The following is a 21420-nucleotide window of genomic DNA, read 5'->3' as shown; positions in this document are numbered from 1 at the left end:
AACTGCCCTTGTTTTCTCGCGGTAGTAAGCTTCCCTGGATTGTGAAAAGCTATTGGTTCAATTCCATGTAGTGTTAATCAAAAATGTGAAAATTCGTTTTCTGCTGCTTCTCTGTTAAGAGCGTGATATTAAGCAGAAAAACTAATGAACGACTGCACATGGTCGGTTTTGAGTACAAAAATTAACTAGTCCCTGTAGGGTGGTTTAATCGAATGTTACTGGTACCATGTGAACTAGGACTTTTAAAGCACAGCTCTCCTCCTGAGTATATGTTTAATCTGCCAGTTTACAATGTACATGTACATTAAACAACTTTCTTTCACATTCATTGATGCTTTCAAGAAGTTCTTTTCTATGTTGGTATTATCATCTGGGTTTCTTATTATATAGAAAAAGTCGATGTGGTATGATTGCCAATCAGACATCTATCCTCTAAAGTTCAAAAGGAGTCGATGTAAATAAGCAATTATAGGCAACCGCATAGACTTCAACAATGAGAAAAAACCATACCGTATTCTCATACATACTGGTAATCCAACCATTTATAAATAAGTTATCATAATATCATTATTATGTGAAAAAGGTAAAAAGATATAAGAGATATATATATCTTATTGTCTTATCTTTAAAGAGTCTATGTTTGTTGATGTGGTTCATAAGTGTTTCTCATTTCTCATTTTTGTCGAGCCTTCGACTTTTGTCGAAAAAGCGAGACATAGCGATCCTACATTCCGTCGGCGTCGTCGTCGTCGGCGGCGTCCACAAATATTCACTCTGTGGTTAAAGTTTTTGAAATTTTAATAACTTTCTTAAACTATCCTGGATTTCTACCAAACTTTGACAGAAGCTTGTTTATGATCATAAGATAATATTCAAAAGTAAATTTTGTAAAAAAAAAATTCCATTTTTTTCCGTATTTTACTTATAAATGGACTTAGTTTTTCTGCCAAGAAACATTACATTCACTCTGTGGTTAAAGTTTTTGAAATTTTAATAACTTTCTTAAACTATCCTGGATTTCTACCAAACTTGGAAAGAAGCTTGTTTATGATCATAAGATAGTATCCAGAAGTAAATTGTAAAAAAAAAAATCCATTTTTTCCGTATTTTACTTATAAATGGACTTAGTTTTTCTGCCAAGAAACATTACATTCACTCTGTGGTTAAAGTTTTTGAAATTTTAATAACGTTCTTAAACTATCCTGGATTTCTACCAAACATGGAAAGAAGCTTGTTTATGATCATAAGATAGTATCCAGAAGTAAATTTTGTAAAAAAAAAAATCCATTTTTTCCGTATTTTACCAGGAACATATATATTGACGGGACTTGACACTACCTAATTTTAGCCGATTTTATCGTCGGGTCATAGGTAACAAAGATACGATACGGAAACGGACCTGTTTTAATAACGTACTCGCTATTATCCTAATAATTTCTGATAATATCAATAAAATGTCATTCAAACTAGTTTAACAGTGATGCCAGTGTATCAAACTTGTATTCTGTCACTTCAAATTTGTTATAACCGCATTCATTTTATCACAGAATGGTACAGAATGCAAACAGGGTAATAAAAAAATGGCGCCGATTGCCTTCCCATTTTCAAAAACACTATAAAACACTTCACATCAAATAAATCACACTTATTTTGGTAATTTTATATGACAAAATGTATCTACTTTATGATAAAACTTGTATTTATTTACGATTAGAATTATGTGGTTAATTTATTGAGCAGTTCCTATACTGTTTTTAAGTCAGACGCCAGCAAAATCCATAAATCTTGCGAAGTCTCGTGGAGTCCGAGATTTTATCCATTTTATACAGAAAAGCCTATCAGATTCATTTCCCGTTAGATATACTGTTCCCAGATTTTACTTATAAATGGACTTAGTTTTTCTGCCAGTTAACATTACATTCACTCAGTGGTTAAAGTTTTTAAAATTTTAACAACTTTCTTAAACTATCCTGGATTTGTACCAAACTTGGACAGAAGCTTGTTTATGATTAAAAGCTAGTATTTAGAAGGAAATTTTGTTAAAATTTTGTTTGATTTTTTCTGTATTTTACTTATAAATGGACTTTGTTTTTCTTCCAGTTAACATTACAAACAGTCTGCAGTTTAAGTTTTTAAAACATTTATTAGATTCATAAACTATCCTGGATTTTTACCAAACTTGGACAGAAGCTACTAACAATCAAAAGATAGTATAGAGAGGAATATTTTTATTTATTTTTTTCCTCATTTTTGTTGAGCCTGCGATTAACAGCAAAAGTAGGCTAGACACTGGGTTCCGCGGAACCCTTACGAATTTTTATATAGATTAGACCGTTGGTTTTCCCGTTTGAATGGTTTTACACTAGTAATTTTTGGGGCCCTTTATAGCTTGCTGTTCAGTGTGAGCCAAGGCTCCATGTTGAAGACCGTACTCTGACCTATAATGGTTTACTTTTATAAATTTTGATTTGGATGGAGAGTTGTCTCATTGGCGCTCATACCACATCTTCTTATATCTATATATGACATAGTTTGCCACCATTTTCGAGTTGATTGTTTTCAGTAGTTCTTTTAAAGTGCTTCTTCTGAGGAGTCAAAGTTTATCGAAGTTAAGTTCATGCAAGCTTTGTTTCTACACATAATTCATGTTAAAACAGCCGAAAAGAAATGCAACGATTTGAATGATTCATTGGTTTTCACTTCAGAATAGCAAACCTGCAGCAGTAGCAGTCAACATGGACACTTTTATTAGTGAGCTGGACACTTCTGGACCAAATGGTTGGACCTATCTTGAAGATGAATTATTTATAGTCACCAGACCTGAACTTAAGAAGGATATTGGTCCTAATGTATGTATTGTACAGTAACACTTTCACTTTAACAGTGCATGTAGAAAAAATGTATAACTATAGTCAGACTTGCAGTACACCATGTCATGGTGAAGGTCCTTTTTGATTAAAATCATTTCTTTTTAATGTTTTTTCATCAAAGTGAAAGAATTATAAAAAGAAATACTTGTGGAGAAAAATGAAGAAGAAAGTGAATGGTTTATAATCCTTGGCAATCAATCATTATTTGATATCAAGACAAAAACTTGCATCCCCAATCGACAATTTCCAATTTTTGCATTGATTTTTTATGTATTTATATGAGTTTGGCACATTCAAGAAAATTTATACAGGGGTTCAAATTAACATTTGGTACTGGAAGGTCCAGGACCTTTGACACTCCAAACTGAAAGGTCCACAACCTAAATTCCAGGTCCTACTTTTACTTGAAATATTTCCTAACATAGTAAGATACAAGTAACAAAATTAATGTGCTGTTGGTGTTAGGTCAACTTGTTTCATTGTCAAAGTCACTGTTGTATAAAATATTTAATAACAATTGTAAGTGTCTTGTATATTATAATTCAGATATAAATCTTTTTTTTTTTGTTATTGAGGAGGGTGTCACACCATGGGTGGGTGTGTTGTCTCAACTATTGGTAATTTATTACTACTTATACCATTTTATTAAACAGTTCAAATTCAAAGCTGTTAAAGCAGAGACGTATATACATGTGTATATATGTCTCTGGTATAAGTGTATCATATCTAGTTGCACTATTATAATGCATAAGTTCCTCTGTGAAAATAAGATAAGAAACTTCCAGATTTGTACTGGTCCTTTAAAATTGAGAAGACATTACCTCTTGGAATTGTAGTAATACGTTTACACTATACAAAAATCTACATGTAATATCAATATTTATTAATGAAAAAAGAAAATTACTGTCACATTTTTTTTGGATTTTGAGATGAAAATTTATGAACTAAGTAATTTTGAGTTTCTGTAAAAAAATATTTCCTACTTTTTCTTTCTTTTCAATATATCTTTTGGTTTTCAATTCTAGTGTTTATATTTTATCATCATAGATGTATTTTGTCAACAGCCTGGAATTATTATATTTTCATTGTATTTGATTGGCAAACCCGTTATTACCCTTATCCGCTCCGGAATCATATCTTTTTTTCTTTCCAAATCTTCACATCCTTTGTAGGACAACCACACCGCTACACTATCTGTTCGGCATGTAGAACAAAACCCACCACCATGAATAAAGAAATATATGTACACTATATTTTGAATAATACTATCCTCCACCAATATATACAAGTTCACTTTTGTAGTTGCTCGCATAACTTGTATGTACTCTTAGTTGCATTTAAAATTCATAGGCTAGTTACTGGACATATTTACAGGGGGATTATATATGTTTACGTGGTAAAATAGTTCATACGTAAAAAGAAAACGTTGTAAAATAATTACATCAGTCAGGTTCGCACTCTAAAATCTAAAATCTAAGATAGTTCGCCTTTCATATTGGTCTTATTAACGTCCAGTATACGGGTAGTCCTTTCACAATGGCCTAAGAATCTAAAAAATCGGCTCATTGAGCTTATTGTCTTTGTATTCACATCGTAAAATCTACTTAAATCACTTGTACTCCGTGCATTGAGCTTGTCGTTACACATCATAAAATCTAATAAAATTTAAATATTCACCTTATCTTTATTAGCACAATAAAGAATAAAATGACTTTAAAAGGTAAAAGATATCGTCTCGCGTCTGTATTGGCACCGGCACACCCATATTACGTATTAATATGCATATTATGTTCTTTGCACGCATGGGCATAATACTCTCATGAGCATTTGACATTTATGATGTTATACTATGTGTTCGACCTATTTGGAGTTGACTGCCCTACATCCCAGACCCCACCCTCCCATAGACCATGACCAGGATATCTTCCATTCAGCTATGGTTGTAGTAAGAGTTTACATCTGGCACTGTGTATAAGGAATATAAGACGTCTTTCTTGGTGTTCTATCTTTGAGACTTCTTCACTGTTTAGTCGAAGTTGTCGTTGTACCATGGTTACGTCCATCAATATCTGTATTTTAAACCCTTCACTTAGGGACTCCCATTCTATATTACTGTGGTTTGTCAGTAGACTCTCTATATCATTAATGACTGGCCTTCTGATGTTATCCCAAGCTTTACATTCAATCAACAAATGTTCAACAGTTTCCTCTTTCTGGCTGCAGGCTTTACATATCTCCTGATTTCCCTCTTTGTAGATTTTATATCTCAGGGGCTATATTATTTTCTTCATTTCCGGTTTATGGCATCCAATGTTTTTCAATGTTGTTTTGTCAGTCAGATACGATTTTACTCGGATTTACAAATTACTAGTTGGCAATTTTCGGTATAAAGCTAACAGTTGAACAAAATGAACATCGCTGTCATGAATAATAATGATGAAAATAAATTTTGAGATTGTTTGGAAATTTTTGTTTAAAAGGGTCGGCAAAGTTAATTTTTATTTTCTTTCAAACCGAAGGTCTGTCGGGCGTAGCTTGTAACCTAAACAAGAGTCCGATTGCAAAAAACGGAAGGTTGCGGACCTCGGACCACCGCTAATTTGAACCCCTGTTATATTCACATTATTTTTTCTATTCATGGAAAAGGTATAAAGGAAATCTCTTGCTAAAATTAACTGTGATAACTCTGATATAAGAGATATGTGATTAATGCCAATGAGACAACAACTCAATAAAAACACCAACTTTAACTTTTTTGATAATTACAGGTTTATGCAGAGGAAAATTTCTTTAATCTATTCCCAGATGAAGTTAGACCTTGGGACTGTTTGATGTTATGGGGTTCACAATTTTCTAGGTCCAGTTTACATATGGACCCTTACAACTGGACTGCTACAAATGCTGTATTGTATGGACACAAATCATGGATGGTAAGATACATGTACATTTACTTTTATTAATTTTCCATCAAAATAATTTTTATGCCCCCGCCGTAGCGGAGGGGGCATTGAGTTTTACCCTTGCGTGTCTGTACATCCCGACATTTGGTTCCCAAATGTTATGAAACTTATACGTAATGTCTATTACCAGAAAACACAGATCATGTTTGAATTTGGGTGGGGTCACTTTTACCTTACCTTTCTAGAGTTATGCCCCTTTACAAATGGAAAAAAAATCTGAATTTTTCGTTTCCGTTCTCTAACTTATAAAGTTTGCATCAACCAAATGTTATGAAAATTATACACAATGAGTAGTACCACAAAAATTCAGATCAAGTTCAAATTTGGGTAGCATCACTTTTACTGTTCTTGATTTATGTCCCTTTATAACGTTATATGCAAGCAGGGGCATCATCTGTGTCGCCATGGACACATTCCCAATTTATTTGAGCCTACCTACCCTGCCGATGGGCCATTCTTAACTTTAACATTAGAAAAAGCACCATCTTTATAGTAGTGGTAATCTAAACAGCAAAAACACAGGTATAAGTAAAACTTCAGTAAATAATTAAAAACCAATTGTTCAGTGAACAAATGAAGGTCTTTCCACATCAAAGAAATTTTGAAAAGAAGCTAGTTTCCTCAGACTGATGCGATAAATAAATGGTTTTGATCTGCTTTAAAGTGAACTAAAGGAGATAATGTGCTACTTCCGGTTAAGTGGATGTTACTTCCGGTCTCATTTGATAGCTTCTTTCACACTGATTCCAAAAATATATAGTTTCTATATACTTTTGCCTGTAAACCCGGATATAATTGACCACTTCCGGTCTTAAGTGATAAGTAAATGTATTTAAATTACAAAATATATGGATTCTGAGTACTTGTATATGAAAAAGTGCAAAAATGGCTACTTCCGGTTTTCTCAAGGTCACTTCCGGTTGTCATTTTTCAAGGTCATATGTCACCTAACCTTTTGTACAAGGTCATATGGCTTTATAATGAACTTAGTTGAAGTTATAATCAAATAATCTTATATTAAGACATTTCAGGGGCACTAACTCCTATAAGATGCCATTAAATTGTATCAGACCAAATGTATCATATCTTCATTACAATAAAGCAAACATTTTGCACTTGTTCTTTAATATGTATCTTTCAAAGTGTCGGAGAAAATGCAAAAACAAGCAAAAGTCACAGTTGAGAACTTGACCTTGACCTTTGACCTTGACCTCAATTTCTACGTTAGGACCTAGGGGCCTCAAATAAAAACATTCCAGGGTTATACGGTTAACGGTTGATGAGTTGAAACCACATACCTACAAATTTATTTTGTAAAGGTAGATAACTCCTATAAAATTTCATCGAATCGCTTCGATCCAAATTAGCCAAAAATTCCTGAGGATGTAAAGAACAATTTGTAAAAAGAATTTTGTCGATATCTTTTTTTTGTTACGAAGGAGATGCACACAGATGATAAACAGTGAATAGGGAGATAACTCTTACAAAGAAAATGGTTCGGCTTAGCAGGGTGAAATTTAAAAGCGCATAAACTATACGATACAATATGAGAAATATCTAAGCGACATATTGCGAAACAAACATTTATCGCAAGAACAAAATTTGGCGGAAGATATAAATAATAATAATAATAATCAGAACAAATACAATAGGTCTTTCCACAGAAAAGTGGAAAGACCTAATTAAGAATTACAGAATACTTTCATTTACTGAGACTTAAATTGCTACTGATATAAAAGAAATTAAAATCATTTTGATTTAATTACATATCCTGTGACCACACTTTGTATACAAGGTTCTGAAAGAATTCTATTCTATTTTCTGTTCTGATAATTATTACATCAGCCCAAATGAAATTTCTACCTTCAAATTTTTTAAAGACTGTATCCATACGACAGAGGACTGATAGATCTTTAAAACAAAAAGGTAGAAAGGACCATTTTCAGATCCTTGTAAGCAAAGTTTGGACACAAGGTCTGTAATTCAATCAGATTGCCTTCAATGTCACAGTTCCCAAATTGCACTGATTACCCATATTAGCAAAAGTAGCAGCGGAGGTCTTACAAGTTTTCTTAAAGAATTAACCATTGGTATTTTTATTATTTGACACTATGCACGTCTTTCAATGTCTTTCTCAAATTCTGTTTCAAGATAGCTAAATATATTTAAATAAACACAATATAAAAGCCCTAGCTGTTCATTGATAATTTTTAATTTTTTCTATGTATTGTGTGCGATTTTGTCCCATGTACATTTACTCCATATCCTTTTATTTTCTACAAAACCTTCACAGTATATATCAACAGATGGAGTATTTACTCCAAAAAGTAAAATCTACGGAAACATCGCCATGCGACTTCCACAAAAAGTCAACTTTTAAAAATAAGCAATTAAAATTTGTAACAGGCTTCCATTTCTGAAAAAATTGAATAGAAATCATGGACTATTGTCAAATTGTTCTAAATATTTGAAGAAATAAAACAAAACATCAGTTATTTGTTTTTTACGGATGTGAATTTAAGCATGGATGCAATATAGGTGCTCTTCATTACAGAGTCATGGGTCGTTTGGAGGTCGGTTCAAACCCATTTTTCTATGATTCAATATGGATTCAAACTTAAATTGTTGGGACTATATAGTGAATAAGGATACATCTACAAAATAAACACAGAATAGAAACGTTTGTCTGGATCATAAATTTACTTACTAGATGAAAAATCTGTCAAAATAGGTGCAATTTAGGTATCCTGATGTTAAGACATTCTGGGTTACTTGTAAAAATTTTCAGCTATATACTGCTGTGTAGATTTCTTACAGCAATGGCATGTTTATAACAGTGCAGGAAGTCATTACAAATGCAATAATTAAAGTAACTTTGCACAGAATTTTAATACATTAAAAAAAAATAAAACAATAAGTCTTTTATTATTGAATGAATTGATGTTCACAACAACGGGTGATATGTTTAGATTATTACGGCATTATTATTGATCTCTATCATTATTAGAAGTTTAATTATGCTCACTCCCCAAAAAATCTAAACCAAAATCAAGTGCAATTCTTCACATTGTTAGCTTGATGAATCACATTACTCTGACATGTATCAAAGCTTAATTTGAAATATCACTTTTATCAAATTTATGCAGGTATGTATTCCATACACATGATCATTCTCATATTCTTATTTACAACTATTTTCCTTTCAATACAGGCATGACAGGACTATTTATTATTTATATACCATTTTTTATTATACCCTTGATGGGTTCGTGGTAGCGTGATCGCCTCAAGTACCGAGGTAGAGAACTCGAACCCTGGCCGGTTCAAACCAAAGACTTTAAAATTGGTATTTGCTGCTTCTCTGCCAATCACACGGCATTAAAGAGTAAGAGCAAAGACTGGTCAGCACTGAGTCAGAATAATTTGTCCTGGTAAGGTGAAATGTCTCCCTGGTGAACTAGCACATTAAAAATCCAGCTCAGGTTGTCGATCTTGTACAAAGCAGGGTTCATATTAATATTACATCAACATATTCTCATCCTGAATATGCATATCTTGACCTTGTTGTAGGGTATGAATGATTCATTGAAGACCCTACATCGACTGTCAAGATGAAGAACGGGAATAAAAGCCCTGTTCATTGATAATTTTCTATGTCTTCTATGTATTGTGTGCAATTTTGTCCCATGTTCATTTACTCCATATCCTTTTATTTTCTATATTAATTTGTTGCTAAATTTTAAGCAGCCATCCATCATCATCATCATCATCATCATCATCATCACCAGTTTTGATCACTGAATAGCTTTATGTATAAACTGTTGCCACATCTAGAACAATCTATTTTTACATTTTTGTTTACAAGCTTTTTCCACCAGGACAGGATGAGTTATTATATATATATCCAAACAGGAAATGTCACTTTCCTCTGGATTGTGTCAGATATGATAGGTATAAATACACATGTTGTTGTGATATATTTACTCAAGAGTCAAGACTCAGTAGACATGTTAGAGGGGTAACGATTCACTAGGGGTAATATTTCTTTGAAATGCTAAAAAAATACTGTTGTTTTCCCCATGGTTGATTTTTGGAACGAAGAAGAGCAAGTTCATTTTAAACAATGTTTGACTAAAAGAAGGGCGAGAGGTAACCTAAGGGATATTCAAACTCCTAAGCGATTTTCATATTGATTTTGAAAAATATTTAAGATAATACAAAGAACAGAAAATCAGTTTCTTTTTTTTTTTATCTCAATTTCAAAGAATACAATTGATTCAAACATCTTAATTAATTGCAAACATTGATAAAATGTCTTCACAATTCAAATATATATACTGATGTATGTGACGATAAAATCCTTCCTGAGAGGGGCGTAAAGGGGTGGTATCTGCACGGAAGAACGCGAAACAAAATAGCCATTTCACGAAGAACGAACAATTAAAAATTTCTTACACGTTGATCTTTACCCATATCACGAAACATGGTAAATAACGAACCTTTTTCATGGCTGCACGTGAAATAAAAATGGCAAAACACGTTGCATGAAAATAACCCTTTACCACCCTCTTCCTGAAATATCCCAAAATGTAGTAAAATATTTGTAGTGTATCATTACACCTCTAACACACACTCTCAAGATATTGTTGTTGTTTGGTATCAATCACTATTTAAGAGCTGGTATTTTTTTACTAGTAATAGAATTTTATTTGTTTTAATTTGTATATTAGTTTTCCATTTGTGTTTTTAAGTAAAAGTATAAGAGTAGAATTTGTTAGTTGCAGAGTTGACACATTTTTTGCATTTAGTACTTTTTAGAATAATTTATTTGTTGCACTTTGTCATGTTTGTAATTAGTCATTCACCTTAAAAATGTAGATTATAGATACATGGTTTTAAAAAAAACTTACTGAGTTATATCTTGGTTTAAAGTTTTTTTTTCAAAACATTTATAAAATTTCTTGTCTTACACTTAAAAGAGTTTTATTTATAACCATGCAGCAATTTGTACATTTTTCATTTGATCTTACTGCCTAATAATCAAAATTGGTATGCATGAAAATAAATGAATTCACAGTATATAAAGCTGAATTATGCTTCTGAACAAGATTTGGTTGCTTTTGCAGTTATATTATCCTTAGCTAAAATGCGCTGTTTTCTATTTTTCAGCCCTATTGATGCTTATCAGCCAGATTCAACCAAATACCCAAATTTTGATAAAGCCCAGTACCTAGAGGTAACAGTTTCTGCTGGAGAAATGTTGATTATTCCGACTGGATGGTACCATCAGGTAAACTTCATGAGAAATATGATTTGAAGAATGAATTCATTTATTTAAGGTTGTTGGCTACTCTGTTTCAAAATAACAAGCATTTTGAAAAACTGCTATAAATTGATATATAAAACAGAACTATAAAAGCAGAAAAAATGCAAGTTCTGTGGACTTGTTTTTATACGACCGCAAAATTTATTGGTATCACGTCATCGTCATTGTATTCAGCGTCGTCCAAAGACATTTGGTTTCTGGACAATAACTTTAGTAAATGTAAATAGAAATCTATGAAATTTAAACACAAGGTTTATAACCACAATAGGAAGGTTGGGATTGATTTTGGGGGTTATAGTCCTAACAGTATAGGAATAAGGGGGCCAAAAAGGGGCCCAAATAAGCATTTTTCTAGTTTCCAGACAATAACTTGTGGAACAGTGTATGGATCTCTCTAAAATTACCCAACAAGTTTCAATACCACAAAGGGATGGTTAGGATTGGCTTTGGGGGCTTATGGCTCAAACCGTTTAGGAATTAGGGGCAAAAAAGGGGGAAAAACAAGGGTTTCCTGGTTAATGGACAATTCAAAAAAAGTACAATGTTATGTTTGGATTACCTCCCTTACACTGCTTTTAAATTATGTATAAAGAAATGTTGTATTGCCTTGAGGTGATTAGCTGTCAATTTATTTTCAGAAGTTAATATTTAAAAATGCTGATTAAGGAATATTAATTTTAGCCATGATTATGTATGTCATTTTCTATTTTAAGACTTTTTTGATGTATTTAAATGGGTAATTATGGTTGCAAACTCCATTGGAAATTTGAATTGAGATTATGACCATACCTTGAAGGAAAGAATTTTTTTTTTGGAAAAAGTGGGGGGGGGGGGGGGTTAAAAAGAAATTGTGAGGGGTTGACAATTTTTTCTCATTTCAGATTTCAGAAATTTCTTCAAATATTTAAAAAAAAAAAAAGGGGGGGGGGGGGGGGGTAAAACAAAAATTTATTGGGGGGGTCAATTCGCAACAGCATAGTGTATTGCACAAAAAAATGGGGAATAAATTTTTTTTTGTTTTTTTTTTAGGGGAGTCAATTCGCAACAGCAAAGTGTATTGTATTGCACAAAAGCAAAAAATTTAATATAATTCAAATCATATAAAAAATTCTAAGTTCTTTGACTGCAGTTATTCTGTGTCAGAAACCTATTATGTGTCAAATATTTAATTACAATACAAATTCAGACCTGTATCAAGCGCGAATATTGTGTCCATTTTTGCCCCAACTGTTCAAGGTTGGACCTCTGCGGTCATATCCAGCTGCGCTATAAGCCATTGTAAATTTGGTGGGAAATTATTCTCTTTAGATTTTTCATACATTTAACATTTGTACTTAGTTTCTTTCAAAAACTATGGAAAAATATGAAGGATTTTATAAGATTTTTGAAAATGGGTTTTTAAACTACATGTTTATATAATAAAATTATGAAAAAAATGGCACCACATGGATAAAAACAGAGGATTCTGAATATCTGACAAAAAGTCATAAACGAGGTAATTGAACATCCTTAATTAATTTTTTAATTATTACCAATCTGATTAAATGTAGATCCTGTGTCCAAGCTTTAATACAAGGATCTGACAAAACACTGTCCTACTTTCTGTTCTGATAAATTTTTATCAACCAATAAAATTCCAGCCTCTAATTGTTTGAAGGTATGGATCATTATAATTATAACAAAACCTGTGGATCCCAAAAAGTCATTAAAACAGAAAGTTAAATGGAATGTTTTGAGATCCTTGTAATCAAAGTGTGGACAACTATATTTTGTGTATAGAATGATTATTTTGTTGATTTTCCTTTAATTTCATATTATATCCATGTGTAACTACAACATATATATTTCCATGGTTACAGGCATTTAATGAAGTGGAGACTCTGGCCATATCTAGTCAGATCATGAACAGAAATAATTACCTTGCCGTGTTAGAGGAAATCATCAAGGGAGGGAACATCAATAGGAAGAAATTACCTGCTTATTTTAATACATTATTACCACCTGATCAGGTAAGGAAAGAAAATAACAAAGTAGAAAATCAAGGAAAATGATATGGACTTTCGAAGTATGATTGTGTAAGAAAGTTAGTAGATATAAGAAGATGTGGTATGAGTGCCAATGAGACAACTCTCCATCCAAGTCAAAATTTATAAAAGTAAACCATTAGGCATTAGGCATGATTAACCCTTTTTGGTAGAACCCTTGCTATGACGACAAACTGTAAACAAGTTATGCTGTTTCTCCTGAAATAGAAGTATGTAGGGTATTCCCTTTATCCAAATTTCATATTTTTTGTCTCACCTGAACAAAAAGTCGCAAAAGGCGAGTCATAGGTATTGCTTACAGGCATTGTCGTAGTTGGCGGTGTTAACAATATTTAAGTTAGTTTGATAGGAACTACTTGTGATAAATCAGTGATATTTAGTATACAGTTGTATAAGCATCTGCAGATATTTTGTATGCAGTTGTATAAGCATCTACAGATCTCATTTCCATGGAGACTATTTGGTCACGCCCTTAAGTCTTGGTCTATTGACTTTAAGACTTTTGCATAGTTTACATGTTAAAGTTTGTGATTAGGTCAGTTAAAGGGGAACCATTTATGATACATCATTGATATTTGGTATGCAGTTATATTAGCATTGGTATATCATTTTTCCAGGGAAATTATTTGTCCCAGTACTTTCAGTCATGGTTCATTGACTTTGGATATTGTGCATGTCAAAGTATTGCTGTTTTTATTTCAACATTTGCATTTTACTATCAAATTACATACAGGAGAGACATATCTCTGTGTCAACAGTTTATTCATGTATCCCATTGGTTATAAACTAGTGAATTCTTCAGCAGATTTTTTCATGAGTAACAGTTAACTACACTTCAGAAGGTATTGAATTACGTTCATTATTCTCTCATTACCAGTGGTTGTCAAGATTCACGATAAATCTTATGCATACTGTGGATTCTAGTACGGATCAAGCGTGTTCAGAAAGGAGGGGTTCTTCCCCAAGAATCCCCCCTGGATCCACCAATGAGTACAAAGGTTTGTATGCAGCCTTTCGCTAAACAACAAAATCAGATATCCATGAAAATGCAATTTTTCCTCAATCCACAAAAATTGGTACCCACGAAAATAAATGAATCAACAGTAGTACATGCTGACTTTCAAGTTACAGAGATGAATCTTTTTGGTCTTTAGTTGATTTCTGCATTTTTTAGTTTGACCTTGTGATTCAGTTTTTTTTATGCCCCTGCTGCAGCAGAGGGGGCATTAAGTTTTACCCTTGTCTGTACGTCTGTCAGTACATCCCAAAAAAAGTTTCTTTTCTCTAACTTTAGTTTGCCTCATCCAAACACATATTAAGTTCGAATTTGGGTGGTGTCACTTTCACTGCTCGAGTTATGTCCCTTTATAAATGGAAAATTGGCTAAATTTGCCTTTTCTGCACTAACTTTAGTTTGCCTCTACCAAATGTTATGAAACTTACACAGAATGCTAATTATTATCAAACACAGATCAAGTTCCAATTTGGGTGGAATGTCACGCACATCGTTCTGGAGAATTGTCCATTTATAAATGGAAAATCGCTGAATTTGTCTCGTATATAATTTTAAGCAGGGGCATCTGTGTCCCATGAACACATTCTTCTTTTATTTAATTTTAAATATATAATTTAAATTGGCTTCAAGTAGCACCATTTCTGTATTTATTTTTTGATATATAAGCAAAATCATCACTGTCACAGAGGGTCCAAGGACACAGTTATCGTCCTTTGGTTTTCGTTGTCTACGAATATAGTCCCTAGTGTGAACAGTGTATAACTTGCATTTTTTTTTGATACACTTTCCCAATTTATTTCTTGATATTTTATGCATGAAATATTAAGTAAGGGGATGAAATTACATGTTAAAAAAATTTGGGTGCTGAATCTTTATGTTAAGTAGTGATTTGGTCCAGTTAAAAAAGGTCAAAATTAGAATGTCTGAAGCTGTCAAACTGAATTTTAGCCCCCCTTAACACAGAATTGTCAATATTTTGAGTTAGAGCTGGTAGAAGTTTCTACAATTTTGATATTATTTGTATCAATAGTAGTACACTACACTGTAAAAATCTTTTTGAGATAGAGCAGGTGCGATTTTTTTAATTTGAATTTATTGTCTAAAAGAAATGCACTACGAAATAACTGTGTTCTTGGGCCTAAGAGATGAATTCCGTAAATGTAGATTCTGTACTTTGGCAACTTTCCTGAATGGTTTGCTGGTTTCAATTTGTCAAACTCAATAAAAGTAAAGGATTTACATCTTTGTTTGACAGAAATTCTGTTAAAATGTCCCATTTTGCCATTATACGGCTCAAATAAGCATTTTAAAGCAGTTTTCATTTTATGCCTAAGAGCCATGCTGACTTTCTATCTGACTGCTTTTTATGTTCCTGATATTTGTGTTTCTATGCTTAAATCAAATTTAATTAACTATTTGTGAACTCTGAATCTAAAGAAAATTAGATTATCACAGAAAAAATGTGCAGAATATTTGTATTTATGTCCCTGGTTAAACGGCTTGTTTGATGTATGTGAAATGTGAAGAGCTTTGTACATAAAATCTGTAGTCCATCACAAATATTTCATTAAATCTGTAAAAAAAAACACTTTAGAATGATCAGTACACCCTATTCATTTCATATGCTACCATAATTTTCTTCTTTAGGATAGTAAGTGGTTCAAATATATGCCAATTGAGACTAAAACTACATGCAAGTTTTCCATTGAAAAGTGAAAAACTGGTCATCAGACCATACTGTCTGCAAAAAAAAGTTGAATTCAAGAGTCCTTTTGCAATTAGACTTCTTGTATCATGACATCTCAGCATAGAAATGAGCAAAAAGTAACAAATTTCCATTTCTTATAGCCTCTGTGTGCATTTTAATATGTAAATATGGGCTACGGCCTAAATCGACTCTAAATAATTCTCAGTCTGACATGGCCCAAGACCATTTTATACTCATGTGGTATGCTTTTTGTAACTTTTCTTTACATTTAAAGTACATTTAATATATATGGAAGAATAATGTATGGTAAAAAAACTTCAAAAACTTCAACTTGGTTGAAAAAAATGCATGTTTATGTAAGGCTTCCCTTAATTCGAAAATCTCTATTTTCAGGCACAGGCTCATATAAATTTGACATTTGAATAGCTGTAATAGATCTGATAAATCAACTGAGTGTTCCGTTGCTTTTAATACTTATTACATTATATTCAAGAGTATTTAAAAAGCAAATTTTTGCAATATTTAACTTTTTTAGGCCAAAATCTTGACAGTTGAAAATATTTGATTTAAACGTCAAAAATAAACATCCAAATTTCAATATTAAAATGGCCCTAGTTTCTATAATATAGATTCTATGGCCATGAAACTTGGCCAACTATCTTATAATTTCCTAAGCTTAGGTCATGCAAAGTTTTATTAAAATTGGTCAAGTCTTTCTATCCTATTAGGTCCAAGGACACAGTTATCGTCCTTTGGTTTTTCGTTGTCTACGAATATAGTCCCTAGTGTGAACAGTGTATAACTTGCATTTTTTTTTGATACACTTTCCCAATTTATTTCTTGATATTTTATGCATGAAATATTAAGTAAGGGGATGAAATTACATGTTAAAAAAATTTGGGTGCTGAATCATTATGTTAAGTAGTGATTTGGTCCAGTTAAAAAAGGTCAAAATTAGAATGTCTGAAGCTGTCAAACTGAATTTTAGCCCCCCTTAACACAGAATTGTCAATATTTTAAGTTAGAGCTGGTAGAAGTTTCTATAATTTTGATATTATTTGTATCAATAGTAGTACACTACACTGTAAAAATCTTTTTGAGATAGAGCAGGTGCGATTTTTTTAATTTGAATTTATTGTCTAAAAGAAATGCACTACGAAATAACTGTGTTCTCGGGCCAGAGAGGCAAATTTCATTTTGGCAAAGTTTTATAAAAGTAAAATTTCATATATTGATTTCAATTTGTTAAAATTTAGGATGAAATGTAATTCAAATCATATTAAATTGAATTGTTTCATATTTTGCAGGTGAAGCTGTTTTTATCTCTCCTTCATAAGAAGATTTTAAAGAAAGGTAAAGAAGTTACAGAGGGTGTATTGAAAGACATGCATAGGAAGAAAGTATTGAACATTTGAGAATATGGATTTTGTTTTAAAATTACCATACTATTTAGAAATTTATAGTTTTCTAATTAAAAGTTAATAAATTATAATTAGTTATTGATGTCAGGAGCATTAATTCAGTGGTTGTCAATGGTTTGCTGTCTGTCATATTTGTTTTTCATTTATTGTTTTTACAGAAATCAGGCAGTTGGTTTTCTCTTTGGTATTGTTTTTACATTTTGTCTTGCTCATTGTTGAAGGCTGTACGGTGACCTATGGTTGTTTACATCCACATCATATTGTCTCTTGTGGATAGTTGTCTAATTGCAATCACTTCACGTTCGCCTTCGTTAACTTTTTCAAAGATCTTCTCTGAAAATACTGAGCAAAATTTCAATAAAACTTGGGATGAATGATCCTTATGAAATTTAATATACTATAATAGAGGTTGTGTTTTTCATTCCTGTCGGTCAACAAACATGACCACCAAGGCTAAAAGTAGAACATAGGGGTAAAATGACTTATTGTCTTTTGAATTATATCTTAAAATCTCAAGCAGTTAGAGCAAATCTGACTGACAAAAATGACGAACAGGTTAATATCTATTTACTGAGAAATTTTAAGACAAATCAAACAATCCATTCTGGAGTTATTGCCCCAAAAATAATATTTTTTATGAAATTTCTCAGTTTTGGTTGTTATCTTGAAAACTATTATAGATTTTAAACAGCAAAAATGTTCAGCCAAGTAAGATCTACCAATAAGTTTAAGTAGATATAAGAAGATGTGGTATGAGTGCCAATGAGACAACTCTCTCATCCAAGTGACAATTTGTAAAAGTAAACCATGATAGGTCCAAGTACAGCCTTCAACACAGAGCCTTGGTGTTGACTAAGGACTGAATTTGTCAATTGATCACTTACAGGAGTTACTGCCCTTGAAAGACTATAAAATTCTTAAGTTTCTTCAGAAACTATGCTAGATAATTTGAATGTAAAAAATGTTCAGCAAAGTAATACTTGCTTATAAGTCAACAATGACTGAAATAGTCAATTAAACCCTTGTAGGTGTTAGTAGCCTTGAAAGACAATTTTTAGTAAATTTTTCAATTTTTTGGCAGAAACTATAACAGAAACATCAAACAGCAAACATTTTCAGCAAAGTAGGTCCTACAAATAAATCAACATGACAGAAATTGTCATTGATCCCTTACAGGAGTTATTGCCCTTGAAAGACAATTTTTATGTGTTTTTTACAGAAACCAAGATTGAGAGAGGATAACTTTAAAGGCAATTTTTAACAGGCATTAATATACACTAAACAGCAAAATAGTTATTGATGCAAGATCTTCACAAAAAAAATCCCACATGAATTGAAAATGTAGAAAGTTAGTATCTTAGCCTTCAACATGTTCAACTCCTCAGTCCAACTGCAAAATGGACAAAAAAATCCTTATGTTTGTCTAATGTTGATTTTGAAGAAGAAAACAAATTAATTAAAATAGTTTAAATATTTAAGCTTGAAAGTTGACCAAGAACCTGCATTCAGGCCTGATCTTTGGTGTTGATGGGAAAACTATTGAGGGCTGTATATTCTGTTCATTATTTGTTTTTTTGGGTTGCCGTTTCATTGACAAATACTCTATATCAACTTTTATTCATATCTAGAACAACTCCGATGGCAACCAAAAATGAACTTGGTGCTCTGGTAAAGAAAGCAAACAGAGTTCTTAATTGGAATAAAATGTGTATTAATCCCATCTCGTTGCATGCTGACGGTTTTACTAAAAATCAATGTACCTCACTGTAACGGTCAGCAGTATATATCAATCAAAGGTCTTTTCTTTTCCTATTTATGACAGCAGAATGTCTATCCAGTGTTAGAAAAAAAAGATAACGTAAGTTTGGCTGTGTGGAATGTATAAATATGCAGCCACATCCAATCCAATCGGCAACATTAAATCCAATGTGTTTCTTTGTGTACAGAGTATATCACTCTCTCTTTGTGTTATAAAACCGTTGCAACAACTCAATGAGGGGTCCATAGGACACATGTTGCAAGGCAATATTTCTGCTCCCATCCAATACACCATTACTTTGCAATGGCAGTCTACATTACCAGTCATACATCTCAGTCCGACTTAAATGTACCTTTTGTTTTAATTATAATTTTTTTTCTCGTCCTGAAAATCCATGAAATATTTGCCACTGGACGTTAGGCACGCACCAATCAACGAACCAGTAGTTATTGTGATTTTTTATGTGACATGTCCATGTTGTATCATTTGTATTTTGTCTTACTTTTGGAATGTTCATGTCCACCTGTAGCTTCAGTTTCATTCAAGGCGGCAAAATCAGAAATAGGTGTTACACTACTGTCTCAAGTAAAGGTTGGTGTCTGTTAAAACGTTTAAACCTGCTGTATTTGTTTGCACCTGTCCTAAGTCAAGGGCATGTTGTTCAGTGGTTGTCGTTTGTTGATGTGGTTAAAAGGTGTTTCTAGTTTTTCATATAGATTAGAGTGTTGGTTTTCCTGTTTGGGGTCATTTTGGGGCCCCTTGTAGCTTGCTGTTCAGTGTGAGCCAAAGCTCCGTATTGAAGGCTGTACTTTGACCTATAATTGTTTACTTTTTATACATTGTGACTTGGATAGAGAGTTGTCTCATTGGCAATCATACCACATCTTCTTATTTATATTAGAAACAAGATTTGCAGAAGAAATTGAACTTTAAAAGTATAAAGATGTACTTAAACAATTGGTGAAAATGATTACAATTAACTAGACAAGAAGGTGAAAAATGTTATTGAACCATAAACAAAAAAAAAGGCGAAAGATACCAAAGGGACATTCAAACTCAAAAATAAACTGATGACGCCAGAAAAAGACAAAGCACAATAAACACAACATAGAAAACTAAAGACTGAGCAACAAAAACCCCACCAAAAACTGGGGTCATCTCAGGTGCTCTAGAAGGGTTAGCAGATCCTGCTCCATAATGTTATACAAATATAATATTGCCATTTTGTATAATATCTCAGACATCTCATGGGAAAATATTTATAAGTAATTTGCATGAAAACAATTGAATAAAACATCCAGCGGCACTTAATTACAGGACGATCTTAAAATTCGGTTCATTATATGAGGGTCTGGATGGTGTTTAAAGAATAAAGAAATAATGGGCAAACGGTGCAGAAAAGTGGCAAAAAAAAGGATAGAGAAAATAGGCAAAAATAAATGGAGAATGTGTCACCATGGACACAGATGATGCCTCCGCTTGCATACAACATTATAAAGGGACATAACTCAAGAACAATAAAAGTGACGCTACCCAAATTTGTACTTGATCTGAGTTTTGTGGTAATAAGTATTGTGTAAAGGTTTCATAATGTTTGGTTGGGGCAAACTTAAGTTACAGAACGGAAACTAAAACTTTTGCAATTTTTCGATTTATATAGGGGCATAACTTGATAATGATTAAAGTGACGCCACCAAAATTCGTGTGAAGATTAAATATAAATTAAGAAGATGTGGTATGATTGCCAATGAGACAACTCCCCACAAGAGACCAAATGACACAGAAATTAACAACTATAGGTCACTGTACAGCCTTCAACAATGAGCAAAGCCCATACCACATAGTCAGCTATAAAAGGCCCTGAAATGACAAATGTAAAACAAGAAAACTAACGGTCTAATTTATGTACAAAATAATGAACGAAAAATAAATATGTTACACAGCAACAAACGACAACCATTGAATTACAGGCTCCTGACTTGGGTCAGGCACATACAGAATGTGGTGGGGTTAAACTCGTTTGAAGGCGCCAACCCTCCCTTAACCTGGGACAGCATGTATACAAAAGACTCATTTCTGAATCAGAGATATCTACATAATTATGGTCATCTGTAAGAAAAACGTATCGAAGATCTTAGGGATGTTATTTGTAATGCTATAATAATATGTTTTACGTATAATTAAGGAATGACTGTATTGTTTTTTTTCCATGAAGAAATAACATTAAAAATGTGTTGCACACTTAATAACCCGTGCAGCAGGTTATTTAAAAGTGTGCACTACATTTTTGATGTTATTTCCAATAGACAGAAAAAA

General features: G+C 32.5%; 1 protein-coding gene across 1 annotated transcript in view; it reads left to right on the top strand.

The window, feature by feature from the left end:
- Positions 1–17416, top strand: part of LOC127720626 (uncharacterized) — a 39146-nt gene extending 21730 nt beyond the window's left edge. The window contains exons 5-10 of the mRNA XM_052227313.1: positions 2706–2849; positions 5639–5800; positions 9696–9781; positions 11000–11120; positions 13016–13165; positions 17232–17416. Coding sequence (XP_052083273.1) covers positions 2706–2849; positions 5639–5800; positions 9696–9781; positions 11000–11120; positions 13016–13165; positions 17232–17339 — 771 coding nt within the window. The 3' untranslated portion in view covers positions 17340–17416. The remainder of the gene's footprint in view (positions 1–2705; positions 2850–5638; positions 5801–9695; positions 9782–10999; positions 11121–13015; positions 13166–17231) is intronic.
- Positions 17417–21420: the final 4004 nt, after the last annotated feature.

Source organism: Mytilus californianus, unplaced genomic scaffold (genome assembly GCF_021869535.1).
Source record: "Mytilus californianus isolate M0D057914Y unplaced genomic scaffold, xbMytCali1.0.p SCAF_11, whole genome shotgun sequence".
NCBI lineage: Eukaryota > Metazoa > Mollusca > Bivalvia > Mytilida > Mytilidae > Mytilus > Mytilus californianus.
The sequence above is the reverse complement of the archived record's forward strand: the minus strand, read 5'-3'. Positions and strand labels throughout refer to the sequence as shown.